At 34.8% G+C, this 20375-nt stretch overlaps 2 protein-coding genes across 14 annotated transcripts in view; one reads left to right on the top strand and one right to left on the bottom strand.

Moving 5' to 3' along the window:
• The window catches only part of LOC123537791 (outer dynein arm-docking complex subunit 4-like), a 32518-nt gene extending 16926 nt beyond the window's left edge, over positions 1 to 15592 (bottom strand). For 9 of the 13 annotated variants that reach the window (XM_053530124.1, XM_053530130.1, XM_053530131.1 and 6 more), the window contains exons 1-6: positions 15374 to 15592; positions 14127 to 14264; positions 10474 to 10627; positions 9718 to 9782; positions 6985 to 6999; positions 3360 to 3398 (exon numbers count right to left, since the gene is read on the bottom strand). In XM_053530124.1, the coding sequence (XP_053386099.1) occupies positions 3360 to 3398; positions 6985 to 6999; positions 9718 to 9782; positions 10474 to 10627; positions 14127 to 14264; positions 15374 to 15508 (546 nt within the window). In that variant the 5' untranslated portion in view covers positions 15509 to 15592. Of the gene's footprint in view, positions 1 to 3359; positions 3399 to 6984; positions 7000 to 8813; positions 8850 to 9717; positions 9783 to 10473; positions 10628 to 14126; positions 14265 to 15373 lie in introns of all 13 variants that reach the window. The other 4 variants (XM_053530126.1, XM_053530128.1, XM_053530125.1 and 1 more) reach the window with 4 other exon arrangements.
• Positions 15593 to 15654: 62 nt separating this feature from the next.
• On the top strand, positions 15655 to 19875 carry LOC123537794 (uncharacterized). The gene is made up of 3 exons (XM_045321615.2): positions 15655 to 15915; positions 17764 to 17849; positions 18572 to 19875. The coding sequence occupies exons 1-3, from the start codon at positions 15799 to 15801 to the stop codon at positions 18741 to 18743; spliced, it is 375 nt and encodes a 124-aa protein (XP_045177550.2). The 5' UTR covers positions 15655 to 15798; the 3' UTR covers positions 18744 to 19875.
• Positions 19876 to 20375: the final 500 nt, after the last annotated feature.

The raw sequence follows: 20375 nt of genomic DNA, 5'->3' as shown, positions 1-20375 counted from the left end.
TAATTTATTATTGATAAAAAATTAATTGATAATCAAATGATTGACTGATCGATCGATCTCGATCTCGATCTCGATCAATCAATCAAACAATCAATCATTCAATCAATTACAAATACAATCAATAGATATATTGTGCTTCCTCTATAAAGTTTGTTTTCATCATATTTTTATATATGTTTGTAATGTTTTACATATACCACTGCAATGTTTTATATTGGTCGAGCTATAATGTTCTTTACACTATTCAGAAACTACATTAATAGCGTAAAATAAATAAGAGATTATAGTTTTTCGTCTTCTATGATAAATTAATCAATTAAATTAATTGTACTAGCCGTATCAATAAATTATTTGCAATTTATGATATTTTAATTAATAATATAAATTATATTAGGTGTTTAACAGAAGCATCTCTATATTGTTAACTTTGATTGCTCATTAAGTATTAATGCTTTACTTACTTAATTAGTAACTACATATCTTCCTTACAAAATTAAAGTTTAAATTAGACCATAATTCCTAAGACATATTAATCGATACCAGAACCTGGACATATTCTTACTAAGTTTTCGCTTGAAGATTTTAAAAACTAACTTCATGACATTTTCTCCAATTAAATGAATTGTTTCATTAACCTTCTGCCTGCTGGCGGCAAGTGATTCTGCCTTTGCAACCAGTGCAGACCAAGATCTGCCTGCACATCCGTGCAGTCTAACTATGTTGTGCACTGTTCGCTATTCAATCAGCAAATTTTCAGTGAACATCCCTTTGAATAATAAATGGTATTGCCCAAATTGAATGATGGACCAGTCCATTTAGAAATTAAGTGGAAGTTGCAAAGTTAAAAGCAGCATCTAGCCTGCGGTCCTCCCAATTTACAACTTTGTTTGATACAGGAATGTAGCATGGGCTTCAGACAGTTGTTACTAAATTTCTAAAATGGACTTGTCCATCATTCAATATGGGCAATACTATTTATTATTCGAAGAGGTGTTCACTGAAAATTTACTGACTGAAAAGTAAACAGTGAAGACCAAGATCAGCCTGCACGGATGTGCCGGCTGATCTTGGTCTGAACTGCTTGCAAAGGCAAAATCAACTGCCACCAGCAGGCTAAGAATTAATAAAATCCCTAATATTATCTAAGTATTTTTGTGTGTTAATTAAGTAACAACACTCAGAATTTCAAGTCATACTGTACAAACTTCATCATTTTATCATGCAAAATTGTGTGTAATTTGTATTATTATTTACTCTGAGAATAAATAAAATAACACTAGTCATTCCTGAAATAAAAATACAATAAGTGGGTTACAATAAAATTATAAGCAAGCATTTCTTTCGAACTGTCTAAACCAAAAAATAAGCTAATAATTTGATGCTTCATGTGTCATTATTAGCGCAATACAATATTTAAGTATGTATCAATAAGCAAAATTAACTGGTGTCCATCTATTTATGGTATATTTCTTAAATTTAGTAACTGAGCAGTATATTTTTTTATTAATATGCTAATTGCTTAAATATGCTAGCGGACATATTGAGAACACTTGCATGTGTGCAGCCACACCTCCTCATTTGTACCAGAACCAGCTGGAAGCCACAATACTAAAAGAACTTTTCAATCTATACTATATATGAATTTTCTCTAGTGCACCTTAGACCAAAGCTGCCTGGTCAGCCACACCTCTTCATTTGTACCAGTAACCAATTACTGGAGACCACTATACTAAAAGAACTTTTTAATCTTTACAAATATTTAAGGTACCCTGGTCAGCCACACCTCCTTATTTGTACCAGTAGCCAATTGGATGCCACCATACTAGAAGAACTTTTAATCTTTGCAAATATTTAAGGTACCCTGGTCAGCCACACCTCCTTATTTGTACCTGTAACCAGTTGGATGCCACCTTACTAGAAGAACTTTTTAATCTTTACAAATATTTAAGGTTTTCTCTTAGTGGCCACCATGGTCAGCCACACCTCCTCATTTGTACCAGTAACCAATATGAGGCCACCATACTTGAAGAACTTTTCAAAGTTGTATGATATGAAGGTTTTGGTCAAGAAACCATCTTGAAGCAAACAATCCCATATGAGCCGCACCATGAGAAAACCACATAGTGCATTTGTGACCAGCATGGATCAAGACCAGCCTGCACATCCACCGTTTGCTTTCAAAGCCTATTGCAATTAGAGAAACCGTAAGCGAACAGCATGGATCCTGACCTGACTGCATGGATGAGCAGGGTCTGGATCCATGCTGCTCTCAAATGCACTATGTTGGTTTTCTCATGGCACAACTCATATCATTTTGGTGAAAATATAACCAACTGGTCAGGATGTGTATTTCAAACAAAAAGTCATGCACAAAACCAGGCAACTATTGGCATTTTCAAGGTATAAGTAGACTATTATCAATAAATGAAAACATCAAGGCAATTTTTTACAAATGGGAGGGATCAGGGATGTAGATCAAACTGAAGCAATAACTGTCCTATAATTTTCCTAGCTGACTCTATGGTGGAGGAAGAGCATGATTTTTGTGTGGTGGACAGTCTATCAGGCAAGGACGGCCGGGATATTCAGATTCCATAAGCTGGATGAACCATTTTTAACAAGAAATATTTCTGGGTAAAATGGCATGCAATGGGACAAGATTGTGTCTGCAAAACAAATACTGTTGATTCTGTCTTGAGGCCACCTATATTAAGCAGCCACTTGCCGTGAGAAGCCAGTCAACTAACTTCTCTATAATGGACTTCTGGTTCAAATTTCAACTTGTCTTATGGTAATGGTCCTGTAATCACATTCGGCAATTTCCATACCATTACAATTTTCATTGTATGCGATTTCAGCATTCTCTGGCTGGTTGTTTGTATGAACTACAGTAACTGTTGCAGACAGAGAATGGCATAATACTTTATATTTTCGTTTATTGAACGCACTCGCTTATAAGACGCACCCAAACTTCGAACATGCAATCTAGGATTTCTTCTTTGTTTAATTTCCTTGTAATGCATGCTTATAAGATGCTCCCCACTCCTTGAACTGGAAATATGACTTCTAATATTGCATCTTTCAAGCGAAAATATACGGCAGAATATAATCAGGACTATGGCAAATAAGTAATCCGACGTAAATTGCCGAATGTGATTACGGGTCCATCACTTTGAGGTGCCACTTGCCGTAAGCAGCCAGACTGAATTACTACCATAGCTGGCTGCTTAATATAGGTTTTACTGCAGTGCACTAGTCCAAACTTTTTCAACCCATAAAAAAAAAGCAATCAATGCCAAGCGGTAATGCTAACACATGTGCACGTGCAGGTTGTGAATGTGTTTTGTGCATTTTTGCACCTCTTTTTCTGCTTGTTTTCTTTGTAACTTTTCTAAATCCTGAAAAATGGAAATATACTTTTCAACTTAGGATCAACTATTTAACACCTTAAAAGTCATAAAGCAGCAAAATATAGAAGACATACATTTTAAATGCCTCAGTTCAGAACATAAAGAGGTAGTTATCCTCTTTTTGCCTGAGGTGTCAATCGAGATCTGTTTTAAGAATGTTTTGGTAATAACAGATACTTTAGAATTGTCAAAGAAACAATGGTGCCCTGATTAATTAATGATTTATAAGGGTTTATCATACTAAATCTACATTTTATGAGACATTTTTTTATTACAGTCTCTTCAGATCAAACAAACTGTACCAGTCTACTCTAGTATCTAGTGGCAGTAGTTTTAAAATGATATGACTATATCCTTTATCAACTTACCACTATGTACATTACAAGAAGGAAAATGTGAAACAATATTTTGAACAATTTGACACTTTTTTGTGTGTAATAAGAAAGTCAACATCTTGTACAACATCTGAACTAATCAATACCTCCACTGGTGTATAACTTCTTTTCTTGGCTTGCTTTGACTTTTTAAAATAAGAAAATGAACATTGTAAGATGAAACTGTTAAATCAAAGAGAAAGTGAATGCACATACTGAGTGATGTTTCAATGATCATTTCAATAAAGTGTAACAACAGTGCAAAATTTTTTTGAAACTGAGTGTCCTCAAATTATAAGCTGTAATGAGGGTTATTCTCAATTGATGTTAATTTTGTGCTGTTAAGTGCAAAAATTTGCTACTGTAAATATTGTCCTGTCAAAAAAAAAAATAAAAAAAATAAAAAAATTTCCTAAAGAAGCACAAAATCCAAACAATTAACTTCATCTTTGTTACAGCGCTTACAGTTTATGTTAACATACATGTAAAACTGGTAGCTTCAATGCCTAAAATTAGACCATAATTGCATCCTTAAGTTATTGTGATCAAATTAAAAGAAACACCAACATGTTACACTGTAAATGGGGAATTAAATTTCAAACAAAGGTTTTCACAGAAAATGAACTCTTTAGAGTTAATGTTTCTGGAAATTTTTAGAGTTTCACCATTTTCCTGTCAGGGCCTATCTGAGGGGAAACATTTGTTTAACTGCTGTCCTCAGCTTAAAATGACCTGGAATTAAAGTGTCTTAAATTCAGGCAAGAAAATATTTTGATCAAGTTCTACAACATGAATCTTTTCATGTCATGATACCTTCAACCTATTTTACCTGAAAAAAATGTAAGATTTCTATCTCTGCCACTGAAATTGAAAGATTTATAAAAATTGTCAACAATTAACATAATTCTCCAGAAACCAGTAAAAACCATTGCCAAAGCCAGCATTTACTATTCTAGTGTCTATACTCTCTCAAGGAAATTTTAGGGTATCAGATAGTTTCCAGTCAATGACAGAAATAATGATATTGATTAAAGGTGATATTTAAACTAAGTACCTTATCTCCACTAGAGAATGTTAGACTAAATACTGGCATTTAGTTAAACCATAGAGCCCAGTGTTGTATCCATATTTACCTACAGATCAATGTTATCAACTAGAGATCTTACATTCATTGTTAACATCAGCATGCATCATGTAACAGCAGAATATTCTGATGACAGTCTTGCAACCAAAACCGTTCCAAAAATAAAACCCTGCGAGTTTTAAAACCTCTCTCAGAATGCACTTTATGGTCTCATTCTAAATTTATACTAGGAAATAAAAAATTAACCATAAATGAAATTGGAGATGTGTCACAGAATGGAAGCTCTATGATTGGTAAGTTTCCAAAACTGTGCTCACAAACTACCAATCAAATGCTAGAGTTTTTGTTTAGACTGGTGTTCCAGTTTAGGTTTTTATAATAATCTTTATTTGGGTGGAAAGATCAAGCCACAGAATAAGACCCTGTTACATGATACTTGCCATGTTTTCATGTCCTGCAGTAGAAATTGAAACTATAGATGAGACATTACATCTGGAAACTGAATTATCCCTGTCTGGACTTAAAGTGCAGTGCCTGTCCTAGAAATCTGATTCTTTAGTTTTCTGGGAAAATCATTTTTTAATCAACAACATATTCTGCAAGGATTCCCATTTTTAAGCTTGCTTCTGTATTGTTTTAGAGGTTCAGTCTCCAGATGTAATGAGAGTATAAAGTTGGGATATGATATGACAAGATATGACATAGTTGTGTAATGCAAGAATGATGAATATAATGATATGACTGTAATGTTGAGGTAGAGGTAAGATGTGAGCCATGCCCTGAGAAAACCAACATAGTGGGTTTGCGACCAGGACGGATCCAGACCAACCTGCGCATCAGCGCAGTCTGGTCAGGATCCATGCTGTTCACTAACAGTTTCTCTAATTCCAATAGGCTTTAAAAGCGAACAGCATGGATCCTGACCAGACTGCGCGGATGCGCAGGCTGGTCTGGATCCATGCTGGTCGCAAACCCACTATGTTGGTTTTCTCATGGCGCGGCTCATGTCATGATATGATGGTACCGAAATGACGGTGATGAAAACAGAATGTTAGAATACTATGTGTTCTCTTGTACAGACTGAACATTAGTGTGGTAAAACTGTAATGACAGAGTGGATATGAATGTGAAACAATGTCAGAGTGAAACAGCAGTGGTAAAAAGAAATCATATCAGCAATATAATATGATAGTGAAATAGAATAAAGATAAAATTATTTGAATCTGACATAAAGTGAATAAATAATTATGATGCTGTCATAGAGTGAAGATAAAATAACATGATAATGCCACTGGGTGAAGATAAAATGATATGACACCGACATTGAGTGATGGTAAAATGATACGATATTGGCAGGGTGAAGCTAATGACATATGATATTTATACAGAGTGATTGTAAAATGTTATAACATTGGCAGATTGGAAGTAAAACAAAATGAACATATGATAGTAAAATGATATGTACTGGCAGAGTGAAGATAATATGAAATGAGCATATGATACTGACATAACATGACAGTAAAATGATATGTATTGGTAGAGTAAAGATAATATGAAATGAGCATATGAGACTGACATAACATGACAGTAAAATGATATGTATTGGTAGAGTGAAGATAATATGAAATGAGCATATGATACTGACATAACATGACAGTAAAATGATATGTATTGGTAGAGTGAAGATAATATGAAATGAGCACATGATACTGGCATAACATGACAGTAAAATGATATGTATTGGCAGAGTGAAGATAATATGAAATGAACATAAGATACTGAGTCTGACATAACATGATAGTAAAATGATATGTATTGGAAGAGTGAAGATAATATGAAATGAACATATGATACTGAGTCTGATATAACATGATAGTAAAATGATATGTACTGGAAGAGTGAAGATAATATGAAATGAACTCATGATACTGACATAAAATGACAGTAAAATGATATGTATTGGTAGAGTGAAGATAAATAATATGATTTTGACATGGAGTTATGGTAAAATGATCTAATAGTGACACAGAGTGAAGAAAAGTGAAGATAAAATGATCTGATAGTGACAGGTAACCATAGAAACTGAAACAGTGAGATGGTGCAATTTGAACAGTACCTTTGCTTTCTGCTCCTAGAATTATCAAAGTCAAATAAAAATAAAATATATATTTACATAAAGAAAAAATATAACAGTAACTACTGCACAGAATACCCATATCGCTAAACTGTGTGCATTTAAAGATTTATACATGTATACAATAAGTGCTTTCATCAAACTATGATCCAATTCCATCCTGAACACCAAAAACATTATGTAACTTAATATATGTTAAAGACCTGACTTTGCCATTATTTTTAATTATCAAACCTGCATAGTTTGCATGTTGTGCAGATAAAGCTGCAAAAAGGAAGAAACAACTGAAAAAAGAATGCTTAAATCTGCCTTAATTTATCCTAAGAAAAATTATTTCAGTTTAATACTGATGGAATTTCTCAATAAGTGACTAAAATAATGGAAACTGAATTATTAAAAGAGAGAATGATTTTAGTGAGAGATTTTCAAATCTGAAACTACAAAAGAAAATACAGTATTTAATAAAAACTGAGTGTAATAAACATTTCAGGGTCTCTTGTAATTTTCTGAAAAACGTAAGCAATTTTGTGCACATGCACAAAAAACCCTTGCTGTTTTACAGCTCATATTCCTAATCAAATTGATTTTTTTTCTTGATATTAAAGTTACTTCACTAGCCTAGGTATGGCAGAGGGCATAGTGACTATGCATATAAACAAACCAAGTATCGTAAAATGTACTAAATATAAGAGTTTAGTCTAAAAACATGCTAAAACTATTATTTCAAATTCAACACATGCTGTTCATTTTATTTTTCAAATATTATCACTGACTGCCCTAGTATTAAGGTTCATGCTCACCTGTTTTAAGATTTTATTAAGGTAAGTGACCTGTATAAAGCCTAACATGCCACCACCCTCTTTATGCCATTCAATCAGCATGTGAGTGTGTGAATTGGATTTTACGGCAACTCAACACAGGGGACAACGCGCTCGACTATTTGGATTTTATTTTCTCTGAATATTCTCTACTAGTGCTGCTCATGAGTTCATAATATTCATGAATATATTCGGCTGAATAATGCCCTAAAACATAAACACTTGTGACTTCCTGACACTGCGATTATGGCAGGCAAACATGAAATTGCTAAAATAAACGCTACAGGAAAATTGCCAAATCTACAGTCCCTTAGTATATGTTTAGAAATTCAAATTCATCAAATAGTAACCATATATTCACTTAGACAAAAAAGTATCATGCAAATAAATTCAATGATTTAAATTTATTTGGCAGTCCTCTTTCAAAAAATCCAGTCTTAGCAGCCTATATATATGAGTTTTGCTAGGAAACAGTTTCCCATGCAAGGTCCAATTTCTGGGGTATGAGTGTTTCTAGGAAACAGTTTCTCCATGCAAGATTCAGTTTTTCTTACATATGAGTGTTGCTAGGAAACAGTTTCCCCATGCAAGATCAAATTTCCCCATGCAAGATCAAATTTCTGGGGTACAAGTGTTGCTAAGAAAGAGTTTCCCTACACAAGATCCAACTTCTGAGGTATGAGTGTTGCTAGGGAACAGTTTCCCAACTGAAGATTCAATTTCTAGGGTACAAGTATTGCTAGGAAACAGTTTCCCCATGCAAGATTCAATTTCTGGCATATGAGTTTTGCAAATAAACAGTTTCCCCATGTGTACTGAATGTATTCTGTAATGTCTAAAGATATTAATACTCTATATGTGATCCCCTCACTTATGTGGGGAAGTTTTGGCATAAAGAGGGTATACATGGTATAGATTATTTAAGTTTGACTGTTATAATCTATCTGCCGATTGACTGTATTAAGCTCCAATACAACAAAGTAAAATTTTTACCCGCATATTAAATTCTGGTGTTGGAATCGGACGCCACTATATTGTACAAATTATCTCAAAATATTTCAATAGTACATTACAATTATCAGATATGCTTATAACAAAGAAAAAATGTTGCTTGCATACATGTAAATATAATTATAATAATATAATTCAAAATATAAAACATTTAAGCACATCTTTATAAACTTCTAGACACTAGCCATACCACTCACATGTTACAACACGAAAGTCAAGCATGAAACTCTCGTAATCTGTAACATCCAAACAGCAACAATACAATGTCTTCTTCTACATCATATAAAATTAAAATTCTAGAACTCTCGAGAGAACTGGCCACACAATATATATACATATTACATTTACACTATTACACAAAGCAAAAAAGAAAAGGACAGCCACTTTGGAAAACATCTTTGTTTGCTAGTCCTAAATAAAGTTTATCTGCATTTTTAGTTCAGTCCACCCTTGCCCTGATTGAAATTTCCTTATAAGCCATAAATGACTGATTACCCCTTTATTAACCCTTACCTTGCCAAATTTTTATAATGAACTTGTCCATCTTTCAATTTGGACAGTACCATTAACTGCTAAAAGGGGTGCTTACCAAAAAGATATTGACTGAGTGGCAAACAGTGCAGATCTTGATCAGACTGCACAATGATCTGCACTGTTTGCTATTCAGGCAGTAAATTTTCAGTAAACACCCCTTTGAATAATAAGTGGTGCTTATGATGAATGATGGACCAGTCCATTTTAGCTGGGTAAAGGTTAAGAAAACAACAAATTCATCAAAAAGAGCTAGTACCATAAAATAAATTAAAATACTGTTAATACAAAGACAAACTTGTATGCTTTCCAACTTTGGGCAAAGAAAAAGAGACTGTAAAGGTAATAGAGTTACCTCCTCTTGTTTGTAGAAATATGACATGTCTCCTCTGTTGGCCTCTAATTTCACTGAGTCTGGACCTGCCAAAATAATTAAAGAGGTGAAAATAATGTTTAACAAGAGCACCGACTTGTGGGTGCGGACGCTCATCTGATTTTTTTTGTCTCTATATAATATTGTCCTACCATGATTTTCTAAATCCAAAAAGGGCCATAATTCTTGCAAAAAGCAATGTAGAGTTATGGTACTTGTTGTACAGAGTCAGCTTTTAATGGTGAATAACTGCTTCAAGTTTTAAAGCAATTATTATAGCTTTGACCGTTAAGGAGAAAAGTTGACCTAAACATAAAACTTAACCACAAAATCTGATATTTTCTAAGTGCAAAAGAGGCCATAATTCTTATAAAAAGCAGGATTGAGTTATGTTTCTTGCTTTACAGAGTCAGCTTAGCAAGTTTTAAAGCAATAGCTTGACACAGTTATGGACCGGACATGAAATTGCGGACAAACGGACAGAAAAGTGCATTCCTATAGTCCCCGAAACTGGTTTTCAACCAGTAGGGGACTAACAAATTTTAAGAATAATAGCACAGTGCTAGTATCCACTTATAACCTTTATTATCTTAAAAAAACAATTTTTGGGAAAACTGTGAAAAATGTAGGGAAGGTGCTCATAAAGGGAAGGTTGTTAATCAGGGAATATACCGTATACAAGTAAAACAGTGCACATATAGCAAGAATACAACTTCTCTAACAAATTATAAAACATACTTCCAATACTGTTATTAATGGCCTCCTGTGATTTCTGTATTCCCAGTCTGAACTCTTGTAACTCCGGTCTCAGTTTGTTTCCTCTGTGGTAGAATATAAGGGCTGTCTCAAAATCACCTTTCTGATATAAGGCTTCTGCTTTTTGGTACAATCCCTGTTTTGCAAAACAAATTAAAAACATATTCTGTAAGATTTCATCTAGAAAAATGTTGTAATTGTAAATATACATGACTGTATGTGTATTAAAAACAAAAAAATACACATATGAACATAAATTTGTGAGTGCAAGTGAACTTGGGGTTTCAAGACTTAAACCAGTTGTATATTGTACAAATATAATTATGTGAATTTGAAATAGTCAAGCTATAAACTTTAAGTCATTTTCTCTAGGAAAAACAAGATTATTTTATAAATATATATCTTAGGCATTTAAAAGTTAACTTGCAATAAATTGTCAATAATGACGAGTTTCCAAATGGCATGGTAATAGATCTTGAATTATATATTTTTAGATCAATATTTACTTAGGAAAATCTAAAAACGAATATCTAAATTTACAAACTTCAAATCTATGCCTGGGTATCGCAAATGACAACCATACCATGATATTTTTCAATCCTAGTCTGCAGAAGATGTTTTTAACCTTTAGCCTGCTGGTGGCAAACAATTTCAATTTTTGTTCATGTAACACTTCAAAACAGTATATCTACCGTATCTCATTTGACCACCACAATTAAAACCTGGTGAGTACTCTAGTAAATATTGTGCATGGTCACTCATCTGTATTTGATATCATATAGACTAAGTTATCTTAACAAGAGGTTGCTTAAGTACTGTACACCTCTATTAAATTCTAATATCAAAGATACCTAAGCAAGATGCTGCTTAAATATTGCATCACCCCTATTTTATATCATAGTTAAGGTGTTAGGTGAAAGTGTTAAGGGCAAGGTGAGGCTGTTCGCAGATGATACAATAGTCTATGTTACGGTCAAATCAAACAGTGATGCCCAAGCTCTACAGCAAGACCTTTTAAGACTCCAAACCTGGGAGTCTGATTAGTCCATCATGAATTCAATCCAGATAAGTGCAAAGTCCTAAGAATCAGTCGCAAAAAGAAACCTGTCATCTTCCCTTATAAGCTGCATCACTTCAAGTTAAAATCGGCTGATTCTGTCAAATATTTAGTTGTAACCATTAGTTAAGACTTATCATGGACCAATCATATCAACAACGTAACATCCAAAGCAAAATTTCCCTAAATTTCCCCAAATGAAATGTCAAAACCCCAAATAAAAGAGTCAAAGAGGTTTTCATATAAAACCTATGGAGACCCCAGTTAGAGTACTGTTCCACCATATGGCATCCATGGCAAAAATACCTAACCCATAAAATAGAGCAAGTTCAAAGATCTGCAGCAAGACATGTCTATAATGACTAGTCCCAGCTTAGAAGTATTTGCTGGGCAGCTACCACCTTTCTATCAGTTCTAATTAAACTTCCTGCTTTTACTTTTTAACCAGACCTGTAAAATAGTTCTTTTACTTTATCTTTGAGATGCACATAATCTCTGTATTCTTATTATTTTTAACAGCTGTCCCTGACAACGCACCTGCTAGTCATTATCGATAACGATTGATAAGCAGTATAACATAGACATAGTTACCATAACAACCTGTTATAGATATATTAAATAGAGGTTGGTAGTATTCAAGCAGCATCTTGTTATTAACAAGATGTCGCACGAATACTGCCAACCTAGAGTATTTAATACCATAGTTAATTTAGTAAGATAGATAAGATAAACTAGGAAATGCTTTTGTAAAAAAGCGCATGTCTCCCCCAATGCAAAGTCCCATAGGCAAGAAGTCTATAGAGGTCAGGAGCAAAAGTCAAGGAGACACTGATGGTTGGCTGCAATAGGGATCATCTACTTGGCATGTCCAAATTTCAACACTCTTGGCCTAGTGGTTCTCAAGTCACTGGTCAGGCTTCTGTGACCTTGACCTTTGATCAAGTGACCTCAAAATAAATAGGGGTCATCTACTCTGCATGTCCAATCATCCTATTAAGTTTCAACATTGTAGGTCATGTGGTTCTCAAGTTATTTCCAAAAAATGATTTTACATGAACAGGCCACTGTGACCTTGACCTTTAATAGACTGACCTCAAAATCAATAGGGGTCATCTACTCTGCATGTTCAATCATCCTATGAAGTTCAACATTCTTGGTCAATGGTTCTCAAGTTATTGAAACGGAACTGGTTATCAATTTCAGGCCCCTGTGACCTTGACCCTTTTAAAAGAGTGACCCCAAAAACATAGGGGTCATTTACTCTGCATGAAAAAATCATCCTATGAAGTTTCAAACATTCTTGGTTGAGACGTTATCAAGATATTGATTGGAAATGGTTTTCCATGTTCAGGCCCCTGTGGCCTTGACCTTTGATGGAGCAACCCCAAAATCAATAGGGGTCATCTACTCTTTATGACCAATCATCCTATGAAGTTTCATCATTCTAGGTCAAGTGGTTCTCAAGTTACTGACCGGAAATAGTTTTCAATGTTCAGGCACCTGTGACCTTGACCTTTCACAGAGTGATCCCAAAATCGTTAGGGGTCATCTACTCTGCATGACCAATCATCCTATTAAGTTTCAACATTCTGGGTCAAGTGGTTCTCAAGTTACTGACCGGAAATAGTTTTCAATGTTCAGGCACCTGTGACCTTGACCTTTAATGGAGTGACCCCAAAATCGATAGGGGTCATCAACTTTGCATGTACAATCATCCTATGAAGTTTCAACATTCTGGGTCAAGTGGTTCTCTTATTTATCGGGAAAAGGTTTTCCATGTTCAGGCCCTGTGACCTTGACCTTTGATGGAGTGACCCCAAAATCAAAAGGGGTCATCTACTCTTTATGACCAATCATCCTATGAAGTTTTAACATTCTAGGTCAAGTGGTTCTCAAGTTACTGACCGGAAATGGTTTTCAATGTTCAGGCCCCTGTGGCCTTAACCTTTAATGGAGTGACCCAAAATCAATAGGGGTCATCTACTTTGCATGTACAATCATCCTATTAAGTTTCAACATTCTGGGTCAAGTGGTTCTCTAGTTATTGATCGGAATGGTTTTCCATGTTCGGCCCCGTGACCTTGACCTTTGATGGATGACCCCAAAATCAATAGGGGTATCACTCTTTATGACCAATCATCCTATGAAGTTTCAACATTCTGGGTCAAGGTTGTTCTTAGTTTTTGATCGGAAATGTTTTCCCAAAGTTCGGGCCCCTGTGACCTTGACCTTTGACAGAGTGACCCCAAAAACAATAGGGGTCGTCTACTCCAGCAGCCCTACAACCCTATGAAGTTTGAAGGTTCTAGGTCAAATGGTTCCCCAGTTATTACTCAGAAATGAAGTGTGATGTAGGGTTGGACGGACGGACAGGGCAAAAACAATATGTCTCCTGGGGAGACATAATTTTATTTTAAGTCGGCAAGACAGAGAAACAATACAACATAAGTGGCAAGTGCTTTTTAACTGACTAACTTAACACAATGCTGCTAAATACTGTGCACACCAATACCATATTTATGTAAACGAGGTAAATTTTGCTCAAATACTGTGCACCCACATTTAATACCATAGTTACCTTAACAAGAGGCTGCTCACTCTCCTGCTCTAAAGCTAATTCTGCATCTGCAAGAGAGGCCTCAGCATTGCCAAGCTGGAGATGACACTTGGATCTAATGACCAGACACTGGCAGTCATCTGGCTTTAATTCTAGGGCCTGAAAACAGCAACTAAATATAAGTTTGTGAACAAAAATTCAGACAAGAGTGTCCTATATCTCAGTCAAGATAAGGAAATGTCCATAGGAATTCTTTCTACAGCAGTCAAAGAAAATCTAAAAATTCTTAAATCCTTAAACATACTGTACTTCAATGTTTAGCCAAACCAGAGTCTGTTTGGTATCTTCTGCATGTTGGCCTAACAAGGGTTTAGTGCAAAACTACTATTATTTAATTTAAATAAAGATCAAGATAACTGTTTTGTGCTCCATCCACATTATGTCAAATTATGTATACAGCGTTGTTCAAAAGTTTGAATGCAGTGGGCTTAATGACAGCAACACCTTTAAACTATGTTTCCAGATCTCTACTATAGAAAGCTTTTAAACAGTTAAATACTAATTAAGTGGTAAAAACATAACATGCTATCACTATATTGTTTGCAGAAATTGTTGTTGTTTTCTAATTTTTCATAAAATGGTTTACTGATCAGCCTAGTCAAACTAATCCGACGTATACAGTTTGTTTTATATTGTGATGGTCAAACTGCGGTGGCTGCAGAAGTCAGAAATTAAAAAGCAGCCACTCAGCGACAGTAAGCTTGTCTACTGAACAGCCATATTACTCAACTGAATGCAATTATCAAATTCCAGTCTATAATTTAATACTGACTACAGCAATAAAACTTAACAGATTAAAGGATTAGTGCTGTTGGCTAGAGTTAAATTAAGATTTGTAATGGCCAGATTACATAGCATATATATTAGTAATTAGAAAGTTAATCTCTACAAGACTACATTATAATAACAGATTTACTTATGGAGTTAAGAAGTCGGCCTTTTTGTCTTCTGTTGTTTTTTTTTCTTTTGCACTGAAGATGATGACAATATTGGACCGAAGAATTTTTTTCTCAAAATGTGCAGTTTTCCTCTTAAATTCACTTGACATCAAGAATTTTATACAACTTTACCCATGTACTAATTACATTTTTAAACTTAAAACTCAGACGCAGGTCTCTTTCTCTCTTAGTAAAAAAGCCATGTATAGATATTCAATAACCTTATCTTTGTGTCTGATATGTTTACATGTACCCCTCCCACATTTTTACCTTTGTGAAACTTTCTACCGCCTTGTGGTATTGTTGAACGTGCACGAAATGGTTTCCCTCATCGCGCAATGTTTCGAAAGACACTACCCCTTCTTGGTTCTCAGAACCATTTTCGCCCCCTCTTCCGCGTGGCATCGTTTACAGGATTTTTGTTGAGTTAATTGGCAATTACAGTGATTTCGTTTCCAAGTTAAACTACCGCTAGGTGGCGATGCCGTTTTGACAGGTGCGTGTTGCTAACGTAACAACATCTCCTTTAGATTTTCTGTATCATTTTATTTACTATCCTTTCATGAACTAATTTGTTTAAAATATTCCTAATTACATTTAGTAATCTTGAGTTATTTTGACAGAGTTAAACTGAAAATATAATCATTCGAATATTTGCACGGTTCAGCAAACCTCGTTTTGAAATTTGTTTACAAATGGCGGAAAACAGGAGTAATGTTGCTGAGGACGGCGACAAGACGGGAGAAAATTCCAATAATGAGACACGAAACAGTTTAGAAGATTTCGTGACTGGTCACTACCAGAGACAAAAGGTTAAACGATGCAAATCATGAATAATGTGTCATTTTAACGACGTACGAAAGGCTGAGAAACAAAAAAAATTAGTGTATTCGCCCTCAAAATATTTCGTACCAGATTATATTGTACAGTTGTCAAAATAACTTAACAACAATTAAGTTAAATGCTTTCATAGAATACCATCAATATGAAACCTTTTTGTCTGTTTCAGTTGCTAATTGATCCATTCACAATATTTGAAATGATTTAGATTCTGTCAAAGAGCTATAAAATAAATAGATTGGCAACTTGAAAGGCATATAGAGCAAATCTCGCCAACCTCCCGTGACAAAAAAACGAGATCTCGTTACCAGAAGTGGCACTTTCTCCACGCGCCATTTTGTATGCGAAAGCAATTATTCATCGGTAAAATAATTATCACCGTATGACCACGCTTCTTTCGATGGCAAAAAAACCCCTGTACTTCGTGTCTTAAGACCATTTCTCATTAAACTAATTTTGTTTTAGAAGCCAACATGTATTTTAAATGTAGTTTTAAAGGTACAAATTGTAACTGCATGCTCGTCGATGTTTGTTTTTAGTAAGATAACGCCGAATCACGCTCTGACACGAGCTCACGCGAGATTACAGCCAGTTGCCATTCTGTGTATTTTATACTTCTTTGATTCTGTGCATTTGCCGACTTAAAAAATAATGTTTTAGACAGCTCTTATAAAGTTATATCTATTTCTTGAAGCATTTGTTGCTGGTTTGATGATCACAATTTACATGTATTCAGACTTCTGACAATTATTCAAATGCAATTTTGCATTATTTCCTCTCTTTGCGTAAATTGTTCAATAGAATGCCACACATCTTCCATTTCAGTCAATCAGTTAATCGCACAATTTCTTTCTTTAAAGAGTTTTGGTCAATGTTTTGATAACTAGTGTTGTTTGTGTGAATTTTGAAAATCCAAAACATAATAATTGTGTCATAGTGAGTGAAATAATTTGGTATTGTCGTACCTTAAATAATTGATACAGCAGAGTTTTGCTTGGCAGCCAATGGCTGCACAATAAATCTCACAAAATTACGTTTTTGGCGGTAATTTAAAATATATGTCACTTGACAGATGTTCTTCATAAGAAGAACAAGCCCGCCCGCTTAGCTCAATAGGGAGTGCACAGATCTATGGATTGCAAGGTCATTAGTTCAATCCCTGGGTGGGGTGTCTGTTCACTATGATGATTTTATGAAAGACTTTTTGTCTGTAATCATTCATCCTCCACCTCTGATTCATGAACATTGGGAAGTTGATAGTTACTTGCAGAGAAGAGGTTTGTACTGGTAAAGAATCCAGGAACACTGGTTAAGTTAACTGCCCGCTTTTACATCACCAAAATACTGTTGAAAAATGGCGTTAACCCCAAAACAAATGAATCATAAGAAGAACATGTAGTTTTCAAACCACAACTTTAATTTCTTCTTTCAGACATTATTACAGCTCTTCACAGCTCAGGACACCCTGCATTCCTACAGTTATAACTTATATAAAGAATACAAACCCAGCCTTTATCTTATAATATTTTGTGACAACCCTAAATTTATTTGCTTTACAAGAAGCCTCTATCACAAATGATGCCCAACGATAGCCCTTGACTGAATATACTCCGAGATCATGTTCACCTTGTTCTCTGTCCCATTTATAAATTTAATATGTCACGGTACTGGGCTTGATTATCGGAACGGGGAGAAAATGTGTAGGTGGCGGTTAGCTGAGTCGGTATATAGAGCTGCTAGAGCATCGGCACAGTATTCAAGTCCAGATCTGGCTGCATGATTTCTCTCACCCTGTAACAACTGTATGGTATTTTATTTAGGAAGAAGGCAGAATGGATTCCTCGGAGGAACTGAGTGAAGAGAGAACACAAGATTTCTTTGCTAGAGCTTTAACAGAGAGTAGAAGGTTTGAAAATACTGATAAACTTTGATTTTATGAAAATGGGTAAATTTTTTCTAAGAAATATAGAATTGTAAATTAATTCTGTGCTCGGTGTCTAGTGTCAACATATAGTACAACTGCTAATGCAGTGCAGTAGTCATCTTAGCATTTTATTTGACGATATTTTTCTTTTTTTAAGAAATATAGAATTGTAAATTAATTCTGTGCTCGGTGTCTAGTGTCAACATACAGTACAACTGCTAATGCAGTGCGGTAGTCATCTTAGCATTTTATTTGATGATATTTTTCAGAATAAAACTATTATTCTGTTATCTCCTTTGTACAATAAGTTTCTGACTTATTAATTTATTATGTCAGTAAACAAGAGCTGTCACTAATGGTGACAAATGCCCCTGCAGCGCCTTGACCTTTGACTTGGTGACCTTGACCTTTGATCTGGTGACCCCAAAGTCAGTAGGGGTCGTGTACTCAATAAGTACTATCAGCATGTGAAGTTTGAAGGTCCTGGGTGCAGTGGTTCGCGAGTAAAGTGCCTTCATGCAAAAAGTTAACGTTGTGACGAATGAACTAACGAACGGACGGACAGTTGAAAACTCATATGCCTCCCTTCAGGGGCATAAAAAGTAAAGTTTTATCAATTTATATTCATATTTTTTAACAACGAACCAGGTTTGATTTCTTTTCATTACCGTGTTAGATTTCAGTTTACCTAATTTCTGTTACAGAATGAATGCAGAAGTAAGCAAATCCAACAAGAAACTTGACGCACTACATGCCGAGTTCGGTATGGATATGATAAATTCCTGGCAGGAAGAACACGCCTCAGAGGTTCTTCAGCCGCATGAACAACAGTTGGTAAAACTTGCCCAGTATCAGAATCCAGATGCTGCAAGATGAACTAATATGAGTATTTATTAAGTGTAAGATTTTAACATTCTGGTGGCATTAAGGAAGGTGCTTGTTTCATTGATTTTATGGCACTGTCGGAAAATGCCATCAGCTGTTTAAGTTATAAAATTGGCAGAAGTGCAGCTGTCTGGTTGTTGCTGTATGCTCTGATGCATTATACAAATTTACAAAATTAATGTAATGGTAGACAGAAGTTTTGTGGGTGCCATCTGTTTGAAAATTCAGTGTATATTTTATTATAGCAACATTTACAGATACACCAGACCATGCTTTGTACCAAGTTCCATTCTGCCAGACATTGGTGGAGGTCAGAACTTGTGCTGTTTATTTTGCAAATGAAAATACTTCTGTATTTGTCAACAGTTATTTGTCGTTACTTTTCAGTACTGGTACTTATTGAAGAAGTCTTTCTTTGTTGGTGTCAATAACTGTTAATGAAGAATTCAAGAATAACAGATTTTGCTGTAGTATTTTTCATTGTAGTATATACATATGGACATAATTTTGCTAGTCCACAACCTGCATGAAAAAAATCTTAAATTAAATTCTCGTACAAGATACCAAAGATTATCAAACATACGTCTGTTACAAATTTATCATAATGAAATTAGTTTTAAATATGTGACACAGACATAGGTTTTACAGTTTGCATATCATGAAGAAGCTGCTTAGTTGTTAATTAAGATTAAATTTGTAGTAAAGCAGAGTTTGTTTTATAGCTTGACTACTGGAAGAATAAGCAGAGTGCAAAAGCTATTGCACTCACCTATTCATCCACATCCCAGTTAGACTAAGTCTTTGTATTGTAAGCTGGTATCTCAGTAACCGCACTAAGTCTTGATGACTGTGATGAACTGATATGCAGTCCATAGGTTCCATATGCTTTTTTACAAAGTTATGCTCCTTTTTCCATTTTTGGTATAATCCTTCATTTACTGGCTAGACTAGGATGTTGAACAGTCTAGCATGGCTGTCATTAACAGGTCTTATCTTTAAGACTTCATAATAATTTTACAATTCCAGTAAATGATATAAAGTAAATTTTCTGTGATTTATTTTCATTCAGCATTTAAAGATTTATTTGATATTTTATTGTTGGAATAAATTTGATGCATGTGTTTGCTGTTTTGATTTTTTTTTCTTTTATAAAATTTGTGGTCGTGGGTATGGTAACTACAACACAGGAGGATTCTGCTTCACTGGTGGTTTCAATGAAATCAAACTGCCCTTCCATCTACTTCATTTTGTGAATACATCACTTACCAGCAATCGTTTCATCAAATCAATGAAAGTTCATCTCCTCCTGTTCTCATGGAGAAGTGGTCACAAAACAAAGCTCATAGTCAAGTTCATATTGACCATTCCAGCAGATAGCTGCTATCCTTCGACATGCAGAGATGAAACTTCCACTTAAGTATTGTTCGCAAATGAAATAGGCTTTTCAAGTCTGGAAACAACTCTCGGGTGGAAACCCCATGTATATCCTTAACATATAGTCCAAAAGCATTTCTAGTCTAGACTGAAGATGTGGTGGTCTAAGACCTGTTGCACATAAATTTTTCTGTGTCCTCAAGTTTAGTTTTTTTTGGTATGTAAGCCTTTATTTCAATAACCTCTTTG

The sequence above is a fragment of the Mercenaria mercenaria genome, chromosome 18, assembly GCF_021730395.1.
Source record: "Mercenaria mercenaria strain notata chromosome 18, MADL_Memer_1, whole genome shotgun sequence".
NCBI classification, from domain to species: domain Eukaryota; kingdom Metazoa; phylum Mollusca; class Bivalvia; order Venerida; family Veneridae; genus Mercenaria; species Mercenaria mercenaria.
The sequence above is the reverse complement of the archived record's forward strand: the minus strand, read 5'-3'. Positions and strand labels throughout refer to the sequence as shown.